Source organism: Ipomoea triloba, chromosome 13, assembly GCF_003576645.1.
Source record: "Ipomoea triloba cultivar NCNSP0323 chromosome 13, ASM357664v1".
Classification (NCBI taxonomy): domain Eukaryota; kingdom Viridiplantae; phylum Streptophyta; class Magnoliopsida; order Solanales; family Convolvulaceae; genus Ipomoea; species Ipomoea triloba.
In genome coordinates this window covers 21,626,090-21,646,704 of record NC_044928.1, presented here as the reverse complement: position 1 = coordinate 21,646,704, position 20,615 = coordinate 21,626,090, and the positions used below count along the sequence as shown (strand labels likewise).

At 38.1% G+C, this 20,615-nt stretch overlaps 1 protein-coding gene across 1 annotated transcript in view; it reads left to right on the top strand.

Annotated features, from left to right (window-relative positions):
* Positions 1 to 6,111, top strand: part of LOC116001354 — a 20,523-nt gene extending 14,412 nt beyond the window's left edge. The window contains exon 2 of the mRNA XM_031241235.1: positions 4,910 to 6,111. Coding sequence (XP_031097095.1) covers positions 4,910 to 6,111 — 1,202 coding nt within the window. The remainder of the gene's footprint in view (positions 1 to 4,909) is intronic.
* Positions 6,112 to 20,615: the final 14,504 nt, after the last annotated feature.

The window sequence follows — 20,615 nt, the reverse complement described above, 5'->3', positions numbered from 1 at the left end:
CAGTTTAAGCTTTGTAACTCTCTCAAACACTAAGATGTGTTTTCTCGCTGTTTTGAATATCAGGATGATATTCCAAGTTAAGCACTTGCACTTGAACGTTTGAATCAGACACCTCTTTCGAATTTTCCAACTCTGTAACCCCTTTGTAACTCTTGAACACCCTCTAGTAACTCTTGAACACCCTTTTTTACTTTGTGTCTTCACGTCCTTTTTATATGAGAGTTGAAGAATAATTCCGTTGGAGGGAAAATTATTCCGTTTGAAATTTGTCTCCCATGATGTGTATGGGACTTGCATCTTTTCAGCATTCTTCATGGAGTGGTGATCTTGTAACTTGAACCTCTTGTCTTGTAGTGAATATTCTATAGTTCACTTTCTTGAGTCCATGCTCCACTTTCGTCTTTTGGTAAAAGTTACTCTTTTTATATTCCCATTATTCCTTGTTTGTAGGGAATCAGACCACTTCAGGATTGGTGCACCTTTTGACCGTTTGTGGTGGAAGTCTGACGTGGCATCTACTTCCGCCCATTTTGAAATCTCACGTTCAGCACCTCTTCATTATTTTATCTCCATGATATACTTCTTCTCCAATCTTTAGGTGTGTTTCCTGACCGAAACTCAGCTTTCTTGGAGACTTGTCAGTGTATCCAGACCTAGGTTTATATCTTGATCGCGTGATGTCTCGAACTCATATATCGAGAGGTCTATCTCTCGAACTCTGTTTATGTCTCGAACTGGATAGCTGTATCGAGAGGTCCTACCTCTCGAACTTTGCTTATGTCTCGAGACTTAGTTGATGTCTCGCAGACCCTTATTCCTCCAGTGTTGTCTCGTGCCTTCTTCTGATCTATCTATTAGCTTACAACACGAAAACTTCTAAGTTGTTCAAACAAGTTTACCTTAAGCTTAAATATTTTCCGAGTTGAGCTCAAAGTTACCCGGTTGTATTTTCGCTCTTGGTTTACTTGTCGAACTTACAGCGTTTTGCCTATGTATCGAGACTTGGGGATTTCTACTTAACAGTTGGTATCATCAAAACCTATTACATGATGTTCCTAACAGGCAGTTCCAGCAAGAGAATCAGAATTTTGGAAACACTCAAGGTCAAGGTTTCTCTAGACCACCTCAGGATGTTGATATGCAGACCCTCATGAACCTCATGATGGCTCAGACGACTCAGATAAATAAGTTACAGGCACAGGTAGAGAGCTTCACAGCTCAATAGCAAGGTGGTGGTAATTGATACACTCTCATTTGTACCTATTTTACTTGTGTTTTTATGTAGGTTTTATAGTTAATTGTGTGATAAAATGTTGTGTCCAATGCTTATTTCCATGTTTTCATATTTAAAATGGTATAATGCTTGGTTTAAATGTTTTTGATGTGTTTAGAAGTGCATTAGAACCATTTGTGAACAAAAGCCAATCCAAAGGAGCCAAAGAGTTGTAATTCCCGCTACCATGGCGACATCTTGGTAATCGGACCATATCTCTTCCTATGAATATCCAAATGAGATGATTCTTGAGCCATTGGAAAGAAGACTTCAAGGGCTACAACTCTTTTGAAGACATCAAAGTGTAGATTGAAAGGGAAAATGATCAAAAGATCAAAGAGTTGTAATTTCTGCTAAATATGGCGACACCTCGGTAATTGGACCATATCTCAGCCTAGAAATATCCAAATGAGGTGATTCTTAAACCATTGGAAAGAAGACTTCAAGGGCTACAACTCTTATGAAGACATCAAAGTGTAATTCGAAAGGGAAAAGGGTCAAAATCAGGATGCAAGTCGGAACTGCGTCACAGGAATTTTCGACGCGTCGAACTCAACTTTCGACGCGTCGAAAATCCCAAAAATGAGGCAGAATAGCCTCGTTTCGGCGCTGTAAAGATTCGACGCGTCGAATGTTGGATTCGACGCGTCGAATGTCGCAGATCTGCGATTCTAAACTTCTAAAAATTGTCATTTTTGCCCTCCATTCTCCACCCACTATAAAAGCATCATTTTCTCTTCAAACCCAAAGCTTGGCTGCGGATTTGGACAAAGGAGAGCAAGGAAAGGAAGCTCTCATCTTCTCAAAGAGCTCAAAAGGAAAAATCAATTGGAGAGGAGAGACCAAAGAGAAGAGCTTGGAGGCTTCATTCGGGAGAATTTCTTCATCTCTTTTCTATTTTAAAGCTTTATTGTATGTTTGTTGAATCTATTTTAGCCATGATAGGCTAAGCTTTCCTTCGGGATTTTTGGATTGATAAGTGTTTATGAACCTATGTGCCTAGTTCTTTAATTGCTTGAATGAAATATCTATTTGAGTTTATTACTTGTGTTGTAATTGTGGCTTAATTTCTTGATGCTTGTAGTTAAGGATCCTAATTACTTGTTTCATTGCTAAATTTGTCTATGAATTAGAGCACCCACAATTGCACTTGATTCTTGTACCTCGAGAGAGGACATGTTGATTAAGGGATTTATTGTGAATAGCTCACGAGAGTGAGTATTCCAATTGTGAATAGCCCACGAGAGTGGGTATTCCATTTATTGCTTGTTCTTGATTATATGTTGTGAATAGCTCACGAGAGTGAGTATTCCAATTACCTTGTTTTGGGATTGAATTACGAGAGTAATCTTTCCCNGCTTGATGTCTCGAACTCATATATCGAGAGGTCTATCTCTCGAACTCTGTTTATGTCTCGAACTGGATAGCTGTATCGAGAGGTCCTACCTCTCGAACTTTGCTTATGTCTCGAGACTTAGTTGATGTCTCGCAGACCCTTATTCCTCCAGTGTTGTCTCGTGCCTTCTTCTGATCTATCTATTAGCTTACAACACGAAAACTTCTAAGTTGTTCAAACAAGTTTACCTTAAGCTTAAATATTTTCCGAGTTGAGCTCAAAGTTACCCGGTTGTATTTTCGCTCTTGGTTTACTTGTCGAACTTACAGCGTTTTGCCTATGTATCGAGACTTGGGGATTTCTACTTAACAGTTGGTATCATCAAAACCTATTACATGATGTTCCTAACAGGCAGTTCCAGCAAGAGAATCAGAATTTTGGAAACACTCAAGGTCAAGGTTTCTCTAGACCACCTCAGGATGTTGATATGCAGACCCTCATGAACCTCATGATGGCTCAGACGACTCAGATAAATAAGTTACAGGCACAGGTAGAGAGCTTCACAGCTCAATAGCAAGGTGGTGGTAATTGATACACTCTCATTTGTACCTATTTTACTTGTGTTTTTATGTAGGTTTTATAGTTAATTGTGTGATAAAATGTTGTGTCCAATGCTTATTTCCATGTTTTCATATTTAAAATGGTATAATGCTTGGTTTAAATGTTTTTGATGTGTTTAGAAGTGCATTAGAACCATTTGTGAACAAAAGCCAATCCAAAGGAGCCAAAGAGTTGTAATTCCCGCTACCATGGCGACATCTTGGTAATCGGACCATATCTCTTCCTATGAATATCCAAATGAGATGATTCTTGAGCCATTGGAAAGAAGACTTCAAGGGCTACAACTCTTTTGAAGACATCAAAGTGTAGATTGAAAGGGAAAATGATCAAAAGATCAAAGAGTTGTAATTTCTGCTAAATATGGCGACACCTCGGTAATTGGACCATATCTCAGCCTAGAAATATCCAAATGAGGTGATTCTTAAACCATTGGAAAGAAGACTTCAAGGGCTACAACTCTTATGAAGACATCAAAGTGTAATTCGAAAGGGAAAAGGGTCAAAATCAGGATGCAAGTCGGAACTGCGTCACAGGAATTTTCGACGCGTCGAACTCAACTTTCGACGCGTCGAAAATCCCAAAAATGAGGCAGAATAGCCTCGTTTCGGCGCTGTAAAGATTCGACGCGTCGAATGTTGGATTCGACGCGTCGAATGTCGCAGATCTGCGATTCTAAACTTCTAAAAATTGTCATTTTTGCCCTCCATTCTCCACCCACTATAAAAGCATCATTTTCTCTTCAAACCCAAAGCTTGGCTGCGGATTTGGACAAAGGAGAGCAAGGAAAGGAAGCTCTCATCTTCTCAAAGAGCTCAAAAGGAAAAATCAATTGGAGAGGAGAGACCAAAGAGAAGAGCTTGGAGGCTTCATTCGGGAGAATTTCTTCATCTCTTTTCTATTTTAAAGCTTTATTGTATGTTTGTTGAATCTATTTTAGCCATGATAGGCTAAGCTTTCCTTCGGGATTTTTGGATTGATAAGTGTTTATGAACCTATGTGCCTAGTTCTTTAATTGCTTGAATGAAATATCTATTTGAGTTTATTACTTGTGTTGTAATTGTGGCTTAATTTCTTGATGCTTGTAGTTAAGGATCCTAATTACTTGTTTCATTGCTAAATTTGTCTATGAATTAGAGCACCCACAATTGCACTTGATTCTTGTACCTCGAGAGAGGACATGTTGATTAAGGGATTTATTGTGAATAGCTCACGAGAGTGAGTATTCCAATTGTGAATAGCCCACGAGAGTGGGTATTCCATTTATTGCTTGTTCTTGATTATATGTTGTGAATAGCTCACGAGAGTGAGTATTCCAATTACCTTGTTTTGGGATTGAATTACGAGAGTAATCTTTCCCTTTTAGATTGCAATCATCCACACTTGTTTAAACCCGAATGATTATTTTACTTTAGATTGGCACTAGGTAATTAAACACTTTGACACCCAAAAATCCCGCTCTTAATCTCTTGTATATAAAAGTCCGTTTGCCTTGCTTCATTTATTTTGTTTTCATAATTTTAGATAAATACCCATTGTTAACGTAGGAATAGCTTCTCGGGAATTAATTAGTAACTAGTGCTTGATACCCCGTTTCCCTGTGGATCGATAACCCCGGAATACTCCGGGTATTTGCTTGTACCTAAAAAAGGCTACGACCAGTAATCAGTTTTCTAATCAAGCCTCATCTTCGAATGGTAGACTGCCGGCAAGCACAGAAAATCCAAGGCACCAAGTGAATGCAGTCACCACTAGAAGCGGATTAGCATTGAAGGATCCTCCATTTCCTTCAAATGATCCAGTGCCTGCGAAAACTGATAAGAAGGATGAAGGCGTTCAGGTTGAGGATGTTCTTGATGATAGTGAGGGGGAGCCTGTGGTGCAAAGAGATAGCGCTAAAGGAAAAATCCATGTGCCAGATGAGAGTGCTCCGAGTAAGAAGCATGAAAGGAAGAACAAGAAGGTAGATGACTCAGTTATACCTTGCAACCTGTTACCATATCCACAGAGGTTGTGGAAATCAAATGAGTCTGATAGAGAGAGCAAGTTCCATAAGATGTTAGATAAGCTGGAGATCTCCATGCCTTTTGTTGAAGCAATCACTCAGATTCCATCGTACAAGAAGTTTCTGAAGAATATTTTAGGCAATAAGAAAAAGCCAGAGAAGAGTGCGGTGGTGGATCTGAGCGAAGGAGCCTTGACCTGTGCAGTTCTTCAACATAAACTTCCTCCTAAGCTAAAAGATCCAGGTAGTTTTGCCATTCCTTGCATCATTGGTGGATTTGTAGTTGGGGGTGCTCTGTGTGATCTGGGTACCAGTGTTAGTCTTATGCCATATTCTTTATGTAAGAGGCTCAACTTGGGCACACAAAAACCCACCTCCATGACCCTACAGATGGCGGATCGCTCCATTAAGCGTCCGGTGGGAGTTCTTGAGGATGTCCCGGTCATGATTGATCAGTACTTTATACCGGGGGATTTCGTTGTTCTAGATATAGAGGAGGATGCCAAGGTTCCTATTATACTTGGTAGACCTTTTCTAGCTACTGCTGGTGCACTTATTGATGTGAGAAGAGGAAAACTCGTGATGGAAGTGGCAGAGAACAAGATTGAGTTTGACATATTCAAAATGGCGAAGCACCAGCCCTCGTATGTTGATGAGTGTTACTTGATAGAAGGGCTGGGTGAGTGCACTGATGAAAGTAGAAAGATTGAGTTAGGGGATTTGCATGTTTCCCCTATTGATCCTGGACCCCCTGAGAAGTCAAGTGTGCTAAAACGAAAGAAAAAGTTCTTTGGTCCTGATGGTTTCTACAAAAGATGGATGAGGGAGCTGTCTAAGTTCAAAAGACCACCGGATCGCGTGGTCCACAATCCCACCTGATATCCATGAGGTTGAGTCGAGCTGACGACAGTAAACTTAGCGCTTCATGGGAGGCACCCCATGTTATCCTTTACTTTTCGCACTTTATTTTACTGCACTTTTCTTTTTATTTTTAGATTCGGAGTAGAGTTAGGAGTTTTTCTTTGTTTAGGGGGTGTTCCTTGGGTTGTTTTTGGTGTGAGATTTGCATTATTTTACCTTTGAGAGAGTGGGGAATGGTTAGAATTGAAGAGGTTAGGCTTTGAAACAGTTTAGAAGTGTTTTAGGGAATATTTTGGACTAACTTGCAGGTGAAACCGAGCTTGGGCGCGAAAAGAACAGAAGTGCAAAAAGAGAGCTCTAGATCACGGCCAGGCTCAAGGCCGTGACCCCAGCCGTGATGCCTGGGCGTCAATTCCAGTAGCTACAGAGCAGAATAGGGCTCTGGGTCACGGGCCGCATCCCGGCTGTGACCTAGGCCGTGAGGGGCGTCGAGAATTTCCAGTGTCTACAGGGCGATCCAGGGCTCTCGGTCACGGCCTCCCTCCCGGCCGTGACCCTACCCGTGACATTTTTCCCACATTCCAGTGTTGAACAGCAGTTTAGAGGCCTCTGGGTCACGGCCCACATCCCGGTCGTGACCCAAGCCGTGATGGTGGTCTATACGAAAAAAAAAATTAGTTTCCTGTTTGTTTTTCTGCTTTCTAGTTCGATATCTCTTTATGTTTTTCGTATGTGGGGCCTTGGTTGTCCATCAGGGACGATGTCCAGATTAAGTGTGGGGGGATACTATTTCTGATGAAATGTGGATGAAGTTTGCTTGAAGGACTCAATTTGCAGCTAAAGGTAATGTGCTTTCATTGTGTTGTGGCTGTGACCACTTTACTTCCTGCTGGTTTGTGGTTTGTTTGGTGGTACTTGTGCAGCCTAGCTTGTCAGGGACAATTCAAGGTTGAGCTTGTGTTTAATTCAGCCTCTTGTCAATAATTGGGTTAACCTCTAACCTAAATGTTCCCCATGTGTGTTATGCATTGCTAGTGAAAGCTTATGTGGGATTCCGGTGATATTTGTTCTGTCATAGCTTGTCTCAGTGCTCTCATAGTGAAGTCTAGAATTTGCATGCTTTGAAGTGATTTAGGCCGTTGTTGTTAGCCCAAGCCTTTAAACCTACCTTGTGTTACAATTATTTTCCCTAGTTGTCCCCTTTGAGCCTTGTTTTTGTTTAATAAGTGCAAAAGCACTTGACCCCGTTCTTTGTATTGTTTTTCTTGTTTAGCCCTATTATTTGACCCTTAGCCCTAAGTCATATATTTTCCATTCACCCTTAGAGAGAATGTAGCATTTATTTGTTCTTTAATTTAGAGGAGATTTCCCTTTTTGAGCTTACTTTTGATAGAGATATTCCTGTTATCTTTGTTCTAGTGTGGGGGTGTCGTGAAGGAAGTTATTGGTTGATTGAATGAAAGAAAAGGAAATGTTTGTTGGTTGAAAAGAAAGAAAAGAAAAGTGAGAAATTGTTGTTAAAGAAAAGTTTGAAAAAGAGTTTGAAAGTGAAGAAAAGGTTTGTGAAAAAGAAAAAGAAGGATGAATAAAAGTGCAAGTCAGGATTGTTAGAATAAAAGTCCTCACCCCACTAGTTTAGAATACTCTTGTCTTTCCAATTATGTTTTGCTCTCTTGATTCATATTTTCCATGTCTCCTCTAGGTTTAATTGTGAATAGGTGTGAAATTCTCTCTCTTTTGTTTATTTTTCCATACCCTTTCTTTGTTTAGCCACTCACCCTTAGCCCCATTACAAGCCAAATAAAGTCCTATTTGATCTTAGTATGCAGTTTTAGAGTGATCTATGTGAGTATGAAGGGCATGTCTATGGGAGTTCATCTTAAGCCAAGTCTTGCATAATCTCAACTGAGCACATATGCATACAGGGTTTAATCTACCTAATTTCGGGTGCCCGGTTATTGGCCTGAGAGGGGAACTCACTTGTGATTCTGAGATGATTCTTGAAGCAGGTTAGGTTGTACAAGTTGGTTGGTGGTATGTTTGGTTGAGCAGCAAGGTAGTGTGATCAGTTGCAGTGCATGGAGGGTGGATTATCCTAGGTAATTGCTTGAGGACAAGCAAAAGTTCTAGTGTGGGGGAGTTGATATTTGCTATTTTGTACAACAATTCACCCCTTATTTTAGTTATATTTCCCTTATCCTAGTGAAATTGGGAATTGTTTGTGTGTTATTTTGTCCAAGTGTTGAATTATCTACAAGGAACAACAAAGGAAGAATTTTGGAACATTTTGGACAAGTTCTGGAAGAAAAGGAAATTACAATGAAGAATACAAATTGAAAAAGAATTGGAAGTTGCCTAATGGGCCAAGGCCCATCTACCTCCTATATATTCTACCTATTCTCTACAATTGAAGGAGTTCTCTTACAGAGGCAAATTATTGCATGGACCATGGTCCACACGGCTGTGTGGACCAAAAATAAAAAGTACATTATTTTTGTACTGAAGGTACATTATTTTTGTACTGTAGGTACATTATTTGATAGTATACATATCTCTCCTAAACACGGTGAGAGCTTCCTCATGGTGTATGCACCAAGTGAAGTTTAATAGCACATGAATTATAATAGAGAGAACAGAGGCAGGAATACGTTGGAAGCTTACAATTTAAGTTTCAGCAGAATGATATGTTTAAATAACAAAATGTTACCATAATAACCAATAACAAAATAAATAAATAAATGTCATAATTATATTATTCTATATCGAAGGCATAATAATTACCATAATTACCATTACCATCTATACTATATAAATTATATCATTCTAATTAATATTACCAATTATTACCAATTTCTATCATTGTATCATAATTATATAATTCTATCCGTAAATTACCATAAATCTATCATAATTATATAATTCTATTCGTAAATTACCATAACTCTATCATAATTATATAATTCTATCCGTCAATTACCATAATTACCATTACCATATTTCTAATAAACCATAATTACCATAATTATCATAATAATTACTATATTACTAAAATACCCTATGTTTTGGCGGGAAAATTTGGGAGGAGGATATTATTTTTATATATAGTATAGATTAGTAATTTTAATTTAGAATTTTATTACGAATAAGAATATATTTTATTAGGAATTGTATTAGTATATATTAATTTACAATTGTATTACGAATAGAAATTGTAATACCATTATTTACAATATTACGCAATCCTTAATAGTATATGAGTGTTTTGGGCGGGATGTTAAAGTTGAGGATATTGTTTTTATTAATAGTATAGATAGAAAGAACATTGAGGAATAATGGGATTCCATTGACAAAGAGGACTTGATTGGTGTTTAATTATATTTGAGAGCTCAGGGGAGTGCATAGTAATATAGTATATGGTCGGGGAAGCCATCTTCATTGTTCAACATTATTCCATCATCTTCATGTATAAATTTGCATTCTGTACATCCATGCATCACCCATCTATGCTTGTTTGCTAGCTACCTACATTTATACATCACCCGGTCTGCAAAATGGGAAGAGAATAAAAATCTCTATATATATATATATATATATATATATATATATATATATATATATGGGAGGCTTCAAGTAAGAACCCTATATTAGGTAAGAACCTAAGAACTAATCTGAATCATTAATTTTTGATCTATCAATGGTCTAAATAAATATCTTTTTTTAGGTGGATCTTACACATAATTAAATAGAAAGGATATTAGTGTAATTCTACCATCCTACCAATTAAAATATAATGTTATCTTTGGATTCTTTCCAAGATTATAGGAAGCCAAGATAAGGAAGGAGTCCAATTCATCTGGGTGTCTGCAATTGGCTTCTCTGGATCGCCAATTCCACATCCAAAGTTCGCCGACCGTAGGAACTCGGAGACAGCCGCAACTACCAAACCTCCTACGACGCGTCAGACAGATGGCAAGTGGAGACGCCAAAGGTAACTAGAATTTTCGTCCACAATCCCCTGTGCGTCTTTCAATTATGGGTTATTTTGAATGCATACATGCACAACGCATCCGCCCAAATTGCTCTGTAGAAACCATGAATTGAATGAAACTATTGTTGTTGTGTGTTTACCACCCTATTATGGAGGGGAATGATGACCAACAATAGTGTTTAGATCAACCAGTAGACATGTTGTGATCATGCCTGTTATTTACACGTTATGGCACACACATGATACCCTAAGTGCACAGTCCTCGCCTGTACTATGGATCTTAGTCACATTCATACTACTGTGTGCACTCATGTTGAGCTGTGTATGCCATTACTTGTATGAGGCACTAAGCTTAACCTACCGTGCACTTTGGTTGTTCTGTGTGTGCCATTCTGAGTTCAATGTTACTAGTTTGAGTCCAAATAAACCATGTTGATATTACACGCACCTGCGTGCACTTGCGTAATAATGTATGTGCCATTACAGTGATTTTGAGTGTGAGCCGTTTTGCATTGTGAGCGCCATTACGAATTAAATTCTAATAAGTTTAGACCACATATACAAGGATGATATTATACACACATATGTGCATTAACTTTAAAATGAAACTATTGTTTGTGTTTTGCACCCTATTATGGAGGAGAATGTTGACCTTACAGTGGTGTTTACATCCCCCAATACACATGTTGTGATCATGGTTGTTATTTACACATAATGGCACACACATGATACCCTAAGTACACATTCGACGTCTATATTATGGATCCTAGTCACAAACCTACTAATGTATGCACTTATGCTGACCTGTGTGTGCCATTAGTAGAACGAGGCACTAAGTTTAACCTGTTGTGTATTTTGGTTGTTCTGTGTGTACCATTCTATGTTCAATGCTACTAGTTTGAGTCCAAATAAATTACGATGATATTACACGCACATGTATGCACTTGCGTAATAATGTATGTGCCATTACGGTGAGTTTAAGTGTTTGTCGTTTTGCGCCGTGCGTTCTTGCTTTTATTGGTTAATTAAATTCTAATAGATTTAAACCACAGATACAACATTGATGTTATACACACATGTGTACTATCTTTAAAATGTATGTGCCATAAACACTATGCGCGTGCACTTTAGTATAATGTTTGTGCCATATACTGAGTTAAAAATAAGTACAACGCTCCACAGGTCATGCCGGCTCATCGGGGAGTTTGTAGAGTTAATATTGTATATGAAGAGTTCTTCAAGTGTGTAGGTCAAGCATATGGCAACAACAAAAGTCTAACAGAACTTGCTCAACTATTGAAAATGCATAGAGATAAGCTAGTGGTAAGCAGGGCTCAAGATGAATCAAGAGCAAGGAACACCCATACGATACGAAGCTCCTACGGGTCTACAGCATCACCCACCATCAAAGTTCACCCCCTGCCATTTGAACAAGCTGCTAAGGGAGAAAGAATGTGCTGGACTTGCAAACAACTAGGACACCATGACAGTCGAAACTGTCTACTCTGCATAAACCATGATACTATTACATAGTTGTGTATGCACTTGCATTATAATGTGTGTCCTGAATCTTAGACTTTGGTTTTTTTTTATAGCATTATACCTTTGAATACTTCTAAGTTTAATATTTTACCTGTGTGCACTTGCGTATTATTAGGTGTGCCACATTGCAATGCACTGTGTGCACTTATGCTGGCATGTGTGTGTCATTAGCTGAATGAGGTACTAAGTTTAACCTACTGTGCACTTTGGTTGTTCTGTATATGCCATCATGCCTTCAATGTTACTAGTTTGAGACCAAATAAACCACGATGATATTACACACACCTATGTGCACTTGCGCGTAATAATGTATGTGCCATCCTACTAGCACAATGTAAACACAGACATCGGAATTATGCTACCAACAGAATGTTGCACATACATTTAGGTTTTGTGCACTTACGGTGAACTTTGTGTGCCATTATGTGTAACATTCTACCAGTTTTAAACCACACAGCGACCAGGGTGACAACATACACACATGTGTGCACAGACCTTAACATGTATGTGCCATTGCGTTATGACAATAAGTTTGCCAATTATTTGATCACTAGAATATAATATGACACGACCGCCTGGAGAGTACTGATATGTCATAAAATAGCCTTTTATTTGTGCATATTTATGCTTGCTTTCTATTTAAACGTTATGTAAAAGAATGTGGAATAGTGCTTAATTTTGTGTATTTTGTTTAAAGAAAGGAAGGACCGAGCAATGAGCAAACAAGCATGAAAAGATTTTAATCTTGGGAGAAAACGAAGGTTTAAAGCATAAGGAAAACACCCAAGGGGACACCGGATAACAAAGGAGCAAAACGAAGGTGTGGAGGTCAATTTGAATAACTCACGCTGACACTCACACCGTGAGTGTCAGCGTGAGTCCTCAGTGTGGTTTCTGATCAGGAACTCACGGTGTGAGTCTCAGCGTGAGTGCTGATCAGAAACTGATCATTGAACTCACGCTGACACTCACACCGTGAGTGTCAGCGTGAGTCTCCATGATCAGTTTCTGATCATTGAGACTCACGGTGGGACTCACACCATGAGTCCCACCGTTACTTCCTATCCTGGAGGCTACGAAATGGCAAAAAAAAAATACACTATAAATACCATTAGTTGGTTATTTTGTAAACACTTTGGAATTTCTAAGTTCCCCTTTCAGTTTTTCTCTCTAGGAAACCTTAGGAAACACTTCCCACACTTGTAATCTACCATATTTTAGAGATTTAGAAGAAGAATCCATTTGTATTTCCAACATTCAACTTCAATTTCAGATTATTCCTTCCATTAAATCATCAAGTTAAGTTCTTTATCTCATACTTTTGCATTTATATTTCTTAAAGTTTTGAATTATATGCTTATTATTTCAATTGCTTATTACTTTACATTCCAAATATGAATAGTTAAACATATTTAGGATTTGAATTGAACTTCCTTGAATCCCAATATGAATTAAATTGCATAAATTAGGTTTTGTATTGTCTTAATGTTGAACTTGGTTATGAATTGGGTATAATTGAATTGACTCTTCATAGTTATGGCCGAATTATGCAAGATATATTTGGAATTGGTGTTCCACCTATGAGAATAGGTATGAGAATAGGGCTACACCATAGCCACACCTATCATATTTCTTACTCACCTTTGAGAAAAGGGAGTTTGAAGGAAATAGGCACACAAAGTGTTTGTTAAATTGCCTCTTCTAGCCAAGTTGCCAAGAGAATGGAACTTCGGATTAGTTGAAAGTCCAATTGATCACGAGAGTTACATTGACACTTAAACCATTTCCCCAAGTTCATCATCTAGACTTACATAACTTAATCTTTAGACATAAACGGGATTTTATTCAAGGATGTTTGGTTCAAATCTCTATTCAATTAATTATCTTTTAATTCCCTTACTTATTCTCGTTATTGATTTCTTGAACATGCAACAGTCCAATCTCTTTAGGTTAGCTTTCAAACACTCTATGAACCCATGTTTAACCCCTCATTACTCAAACTCCCATTAAGTCATTCCTTGAGGACGATACTCTTAATTTTAATCACCACTAAAAACAACTTTCAAGTACAGTAGAAACATATCAAAGTTGTATGTCACAATAAAGAAGTGAGCCATTGGTTAAAAAAATAAAAAAAAAATCACCAAATTGGTATCAAATATCATAATCTACAACACTGGTAGCAAATAGTTTAAGTGCTAACACAAATTGGTGGTTATTATTGTTTAACAAGGGTCCTTGCAGAACACATAGTAGTCATAATTGGAAACCGAGCTTCCTCCTCCGTAGATAACTCATAGTCCGGGACATAACAAACGGGGTCCTCCTCCATCATTCGAAGGAATGCCCGAGGAATCCCATGACCATCATTCCGAAGATTCATACCCTGCATCCCTACCTGCCCTTGGACCTCAACTTGAAGCTCCTCTAAGTTGCATGATACAACAATATGGCACAAATCAGTGATTAAGTATAGCACAAACCAATGTTTAAATATTCCTAACACATAAATGGCACAAACAAATGTTTAAATATCCCTAACACATAAATGGCACAAACTAGTGTTTAAATATGCACACAACAATATGATTTAAACCATTGTTTAAATATGGCTCGAACTAGTGTTTAACAATCCAGTGTTCAAAAATGCACACACTGCACCAATATGGCACAAACCAGTTTGTTATTATTTTGTATCCACATTCTGGCAAGGTTCCATCGAAACATGTTGGAAAAATAGCACTAAAATGGCATTTTAAGTGGCCATTTTGTGGTATAAATATATGTAGGGTCCACATCCGATTGGGTCGGGTCAAAGTGAATTCGGGTTCTTCGTAGTGAGACGAAGAGATCCATATATTGTACGCTCAAAATGGATAATGGGTGAATGAGAAATTGGTTCTCAAAGTAGACTCATTGGAGATGGAATTTTAAGTGAGAAAAAGCATAGTAGCTTTGTCCCACATTGGTTGGGAATGAAGATTTGCCCCACTATAAATACAAGAGCCTTTTTAAGGCTAATTGACTTGTATGGCATAGAGGCCCTCTCTCGCGCGCAGGGGGGGTGCAAATCAAATCCCAAAATGAGTTCAGAAAGGCTTGAACTCATGTGTGCCAGCACCTGCGGGCACGAATGTCGTCCGGAAAAGTGGTTGGCCTTGCGGGCTAAGTTATGCAAAAATTCCAAACAAGTTTTCCATCTCAGTCCACATAAGTTCGAGACATCAAGGTGAACTGACCTATCAATCGAGAGGTAGTTCGATGTCTCGAAGCTCAGCGGAGTCGATCTCTCGAAGGTCGTTCGCGTGCGATGTCTCGCTGTCGGCACGATGTCTCGAAGCTTGCACTTCTCGACGTCTCGCGGCACGGGTATGTCTCGAGCGATGTCTCGATGGTTCGTAGTTTGGACCATGTCTCGCAATGCGACTCCGGTAACCTCTTGAACGCGACGTTTCACCTATTGTGTCCGTTCAGAAATGACTCTTGATATTACGGAATTAATTTGATTAATTCCAATTATTATTTTCAGAGTTATTTCGTGAATAATGGGACTTGGTAGTGGGTGTAAGTGTTGGTTAATGGCAGAATTAAATTTCTGCTAAGTGGGAGGAGGTTACGAAATGGATTATCAATGCCATGATTAATGCTATGATCCACTCTCCTCTACTATATATTCGTTGTGAGCAGCAGGTTTGGAACACACCAAGAACACACAGCAATACACTGTTTTCTCCTCAAAACTCTGCTCACATTTCCTTCTAGCCACCTGCGTTGAACCCACGTTCCTAGTTCGCCGGATCCAAGTTTGTGGGCTCAAACGATTGGATCGTAGTACGTTTTATCCTGGGAAACCTAGACCGCAACGCTCCAGCACCCCGGGAGGCGGTAAATAAGGTTTTAAGGAGAGTGGCAACACGACTCGTGCTTCCAACCACCCGAGTTCATCCGGATTTCATCCTCAATCGTAGTTCAGGAGTGTTTAACCTTGTGTAGGTTTATTTCCTGTTCTTTTTATCCTTCGTGGATATTTCTCAGTTGTAATTTCCATTATTTCCTTGTATTTTCGAGATCAGGTTTGTAACAGTCTTAAAACCTTATCTGCTTCTTCCCCTTTCTGATTCTCGAATTTCTGGAAAGAAATGGAAAACACTGAGGGTGTTAATCCGAATGTTTTTGGTGACAACAATGGTGGGAACGACAACACTGTTACACATTCCCAAGCACCAGTGAATGTAGGTTCACAAGGGGGTGTCGGCTCTGAGGGGTATATCCCCACGATGAGGGTACCTACGGTACCAAGTGGTTCGGCTGAAAAGCCGGACAAATTTTCGGGATCATACTTTAAGAGGTGGCAGCAAAAGATGCTGTTTTACCTCGCTACTCTCGGCTTTCAAGGTTCTTGACCGAGACGGTTCCAGTGGTTAAGGAACAAGACCCTCACTCTGTAATGGCAGTTGGGCTTTGGAAGGATTCTGACTTCCTTTGCCGCAACTACATTCTGAACGGGTTGGTTGATTCCTTCTACGATGTCTATCGTAAAATTGACACAGCCAAGGCGCTGTGGGCAGCTTTGGACCACAAGTATTAAAGTGAGGATGCCGGGCAAAAGAAATTTGTGGTTGGCCGGTTCCTCGACTTTAAAATGGTGGATTCAAAGACTGTGCTCAGTCAGGCCGAAGACTTGCAGTTGCTCTTCGATGAGATCCGTGACGAGGGCATGGTGATTAGTGAATCCTTCCAAGTGGCGTCTATGATCCACTTGCTGCCTCCAGGATGGAAGGACTTCAAGAACTACCTGAAGCACAAGCGAAAGGAAATGAGCCTGGAGGACTTGATCCAGCGACTCCAAGTCGAGGAGGGGAACAGGAACAGTGATGGAAAGGGACCTCTCGTGGGAGGTGCCAAGGCCAACGTAGTGGAGCACGGGCAGAGCTCCAAGAAGGCCAAGAAGGGCAAGCAGAAGCTGGGTCCGAGAGGTGGCGTTTCCAAAGGCAAGTTCCAAGGGAAATGCTACAATTGTGGCAAGATTGGCCACAAAGCTACGGAGTGCAAGGCTCCAAAGAAAAAGAACAAGGGTTTTGAAGCCAACGTGGTTGGCGACGTGAGCCAAAAGGTGGCCGAGATTAGCCTTTCGGCTATGGTCACGGAGGTGAACCTGGTGGGCTCTAACCCGCGCGAGTGGTTCATCGACACCGGTGCAACGAGGCATTTATGCTACAACCGGGAGATGTTCAGCTCCTTTGAGGCCGTTGAGGGCGAGAAGGTCTGGACGGGAAATTATGCTCAGTCCGCTGTGGAGGGCGTGGGCAAGGTGATTTTGAAGATGACTTCCGGTAAGGAACTGACATTGAACAATGTACTGTATGTTTCGGACCTTAGGAAGAATCTTGTTTCTGGCTCGTTGTTGAACACGGACCTTAGGAAGAATCTTGTTTCTGGCTCGTTGTTGAACAAGCATGGATTCAAGATGGTCTTCGAATCTGACAAAGTAGTTTTGTCGAAATTAGGGATGTTTGTTGGTAAAGACAAAGTAGTTTTGTCGAAATTAGGGATGTTTGTTGGTAAAGACAAAGTAGTTTTGTCGAAATTAGGGATGTTTGTTGGTAAAGGTTATGTAACTTTGTCGAAATTAGGGATGTTTGTTGGTAAAGGTTATGTAACTGACGGGCTTTTTAAGCTCAATGTAATGCCTATTATCAATAAAAGTAAAGTTAATTCGATTTACTTGCTTGAGTCTTCCAATTTGTGGCATGGTAGACTAGGTCATGTTAATTTTAATTCTATGCGTAGATTAATTAGCATGAACCATATCCCTAATTTTCAAGTTAATACAAATAAGTGCGAAATTTGTGTTGAGGCAAAACTAACGAAAGCTCCCTTCAAATCGATTGAAAGGGAAACTGAGCCACTAGAATTGGTACATAGCGATTTGTGCGATTTTAGATCAATTCAAATGAGAGGTGGTAATAAATGTTTTATCACGTTTATCGATGATTGCACACGATTTTGCTATGTGTATTTGCTAAAGAGCAAAGACGAAGCAAAGGAAAAATTCGTTCTTTATAAGAATGAAGTGGAAAACCAACTTGATCGAAAGATTAAAAAGGTTAGAAGCGATAGAGGTGGTGAGTACGAAGTACCTATCGGTGACTTCTGTGTGAGTGTTGGAATAATACACGAGCGTACTGCACCTTATGCACCTCAATCGAATGGTGTTGCCGAACGTAAGAATCATACATTGAAAGAGATGATGAATGCGATGCTTATAAGTTCGGGTCTACCTCAAAGCATGTGGGGTGAGGCGATTTTGACAAGTAATTACCTTTTGAATAAGGTACCTCACAGGAAGCTCAATAAGACTCCTTATGAGCTATGGAAAGGTAGGAAACCTTCCTACCAATACCTCAAAGTGTGGGGGTGTCTTGCCAAAGTTTTGGTTCCAACACCAAAGAAAATAAAGATAGGTCCAAAGACGGTGGATTGTATCTTTATTGGATATGCACACAATAGTAGTGCTTATCGGTTCTTAGTATATGTGTCCCAAAATCCGGACGTACATAAGAACACTATAGTTGAATCAAGGAATGCATGTTTCTTTGAAAATGTATTTCCTTGTAGGTCTAATGAAAGACCAAGTACGTCACTTCGAGAGGTCGACAGATCAAGTACGTCACTTCGAGAGGTCAACATACCTAGTATGTCACTTCGAGAGGTTGACAGACCGACTATGTCACTTCGAGAGATGGACGGACTAAGTACACCACTTCGAGAGGTGGATGTTACTATGGACAACTAGTATTTTCGCCCGTGCGTTGCACGGAATAGATTTACTATAATATGTTAAGAATATTTAGATTGATATGCAATTATATATCAAAGGAAGTATATACTATAAAAGTAGTCAAAGGAAGTACACAGATAATTGATATTATTTAAAGTAAAAACTAAATGAAATCGTCGTAGAAAGGTATTCTCTATGTTTAATTACCATAATAAATTTAGATGTTAAATACGATTGGTAATTACCACGGGTTATTTAAATAGTAAATACTATATGGTTAATTATTATCTATATAGATTATCATAATAAACGGATTAACATATGGATCAGTATTATAGAAAAGGGAGTAAGTTTTTTAGGAAAGATATATTAGGAAAAATTAATTAAAATATGATAGAAAAATTATATTAGAGGAATTATATTAGGAAATTGATTAGCTAGTATCAATTATGCTAATTTTTTTCTAATTTTATATTTATAAGTAATGTTATAAACGAATTTAATAGGAAAATTTAATTAAGAACTTTTATTAAAGAGTTTTGGATTATTATTTTAAGAAATTATATTAAGAATTTTGGATTATTATTATTATTATGGAGTATTATTATTATTATTATTATTATTATCTTAATAAGAATAAATTTTAAATTGAGGCTACAAACCAGCCGGATATAGTTTGGACAATGAAGAGACTGCCTAATCATAACATTATTGCGCACAAAAAAGACATGTAATATTTTTCATTCAAGTCTCTTGTCCTAACATGTAATTTCTTTCATTCTCTTATAAACTCTTATAGTTGAATTATTGTGACAAAAATAAAAATCAAGGATGTTATGCATTTGACATTTTTTTTAAAGTACAATTATTGACTAAAAGTAATCATGTCACAATAATTAAAGGCGGAAAGTAAAAATTGCACTTTTAAAAAGATCATATTTCTTAGAAAAATTGAAGTTGAGGATTGGGAAAATAGAAGCTAATCACAAATTCATGAACACAATGTTGTAAAAATACTTTTCAATACATCTCAAAAAAAACAAATAAATACTTTAAGAAGAAAATAAAAATTTTGTATATACATTAAACTATGAATAACAACACCATTACTGTATGCCTTCAAACCATCCTCAGGTTGTGAATATCCTTCTCACTTTTGCCGTGCTTAGGGATAAATTTCATTGCAACAGTCTAAAAAATAACACTCATTTGAGAAAAACCTACAACCAATTTACAACTAAAGTGTGAACTAACAATAACACTGTAGCAAGGAAAAAATATCTAGCATGCATGTATACTTTCGTCTCCCTTTGTAGACCTCCCCAAAAGATCCGTCCCCCACAAGCTCTATTACGTGGTAATTTTCAACCCCAACCCCCATGTTCTGCATCAAGGGAGAATATTAATTAACTTGAACACAATCATATAGAATGTTCTGGGATCAGGATTTAGGAACTATTCATAGAAGTTCCGCATGACTCATACTTATAAATGCATTATCAGCGAATGATTGTCAAGGAGAAGATTTGTAGTAACTTGATATTAAAACAGAGACAATTGAATACTTGTGTAAGTGCTAAAGAAAAAAAGAATTAAAGTCAACCAAAAAAAATTGTGCAACAAATAAAGCAGCTCTATAAAATTATACCTAATGTTAAAATCAATTCGTAAAAAATCCCCATGAGCACTTTCATCAACAACAATAAAAAGTTAAAATAATTCCTTCATCAACAAAATAAAACGTATTAATCATACCTCGGCTTAAGATCTTCCACACCCCAATGGATCCGAAACTAATACATCAACAGAATAAATTTATAAAAGCATATCTATCGAAACACAGCGAAACAATGGATTAGCTAGTATGAATTGTGATTTTCAAAGTCACTAATCCATTGTATTTATAGGTAGAAAATGTGAGTATTATAAATTTGTATAAATTTTCAAAAGGAAAGTATAATTAATTTTAATTTCTAAAGGAAAGTGTAATTTATTTTAATTCTTAACATTTTTATTCTCAATATGGCTTATGACCGGGTTTCTTATATTTGGTTCTTAGTACAAAATTACCATTTAATATTATAAAATTATATTATTATATTATTTTGTAACCTGCATACTATTAATATGTATGAATAATTATATTATATTATATTATATTATTATATTATTATTATATATTACATTATATATGTAATCTCCATATACTAT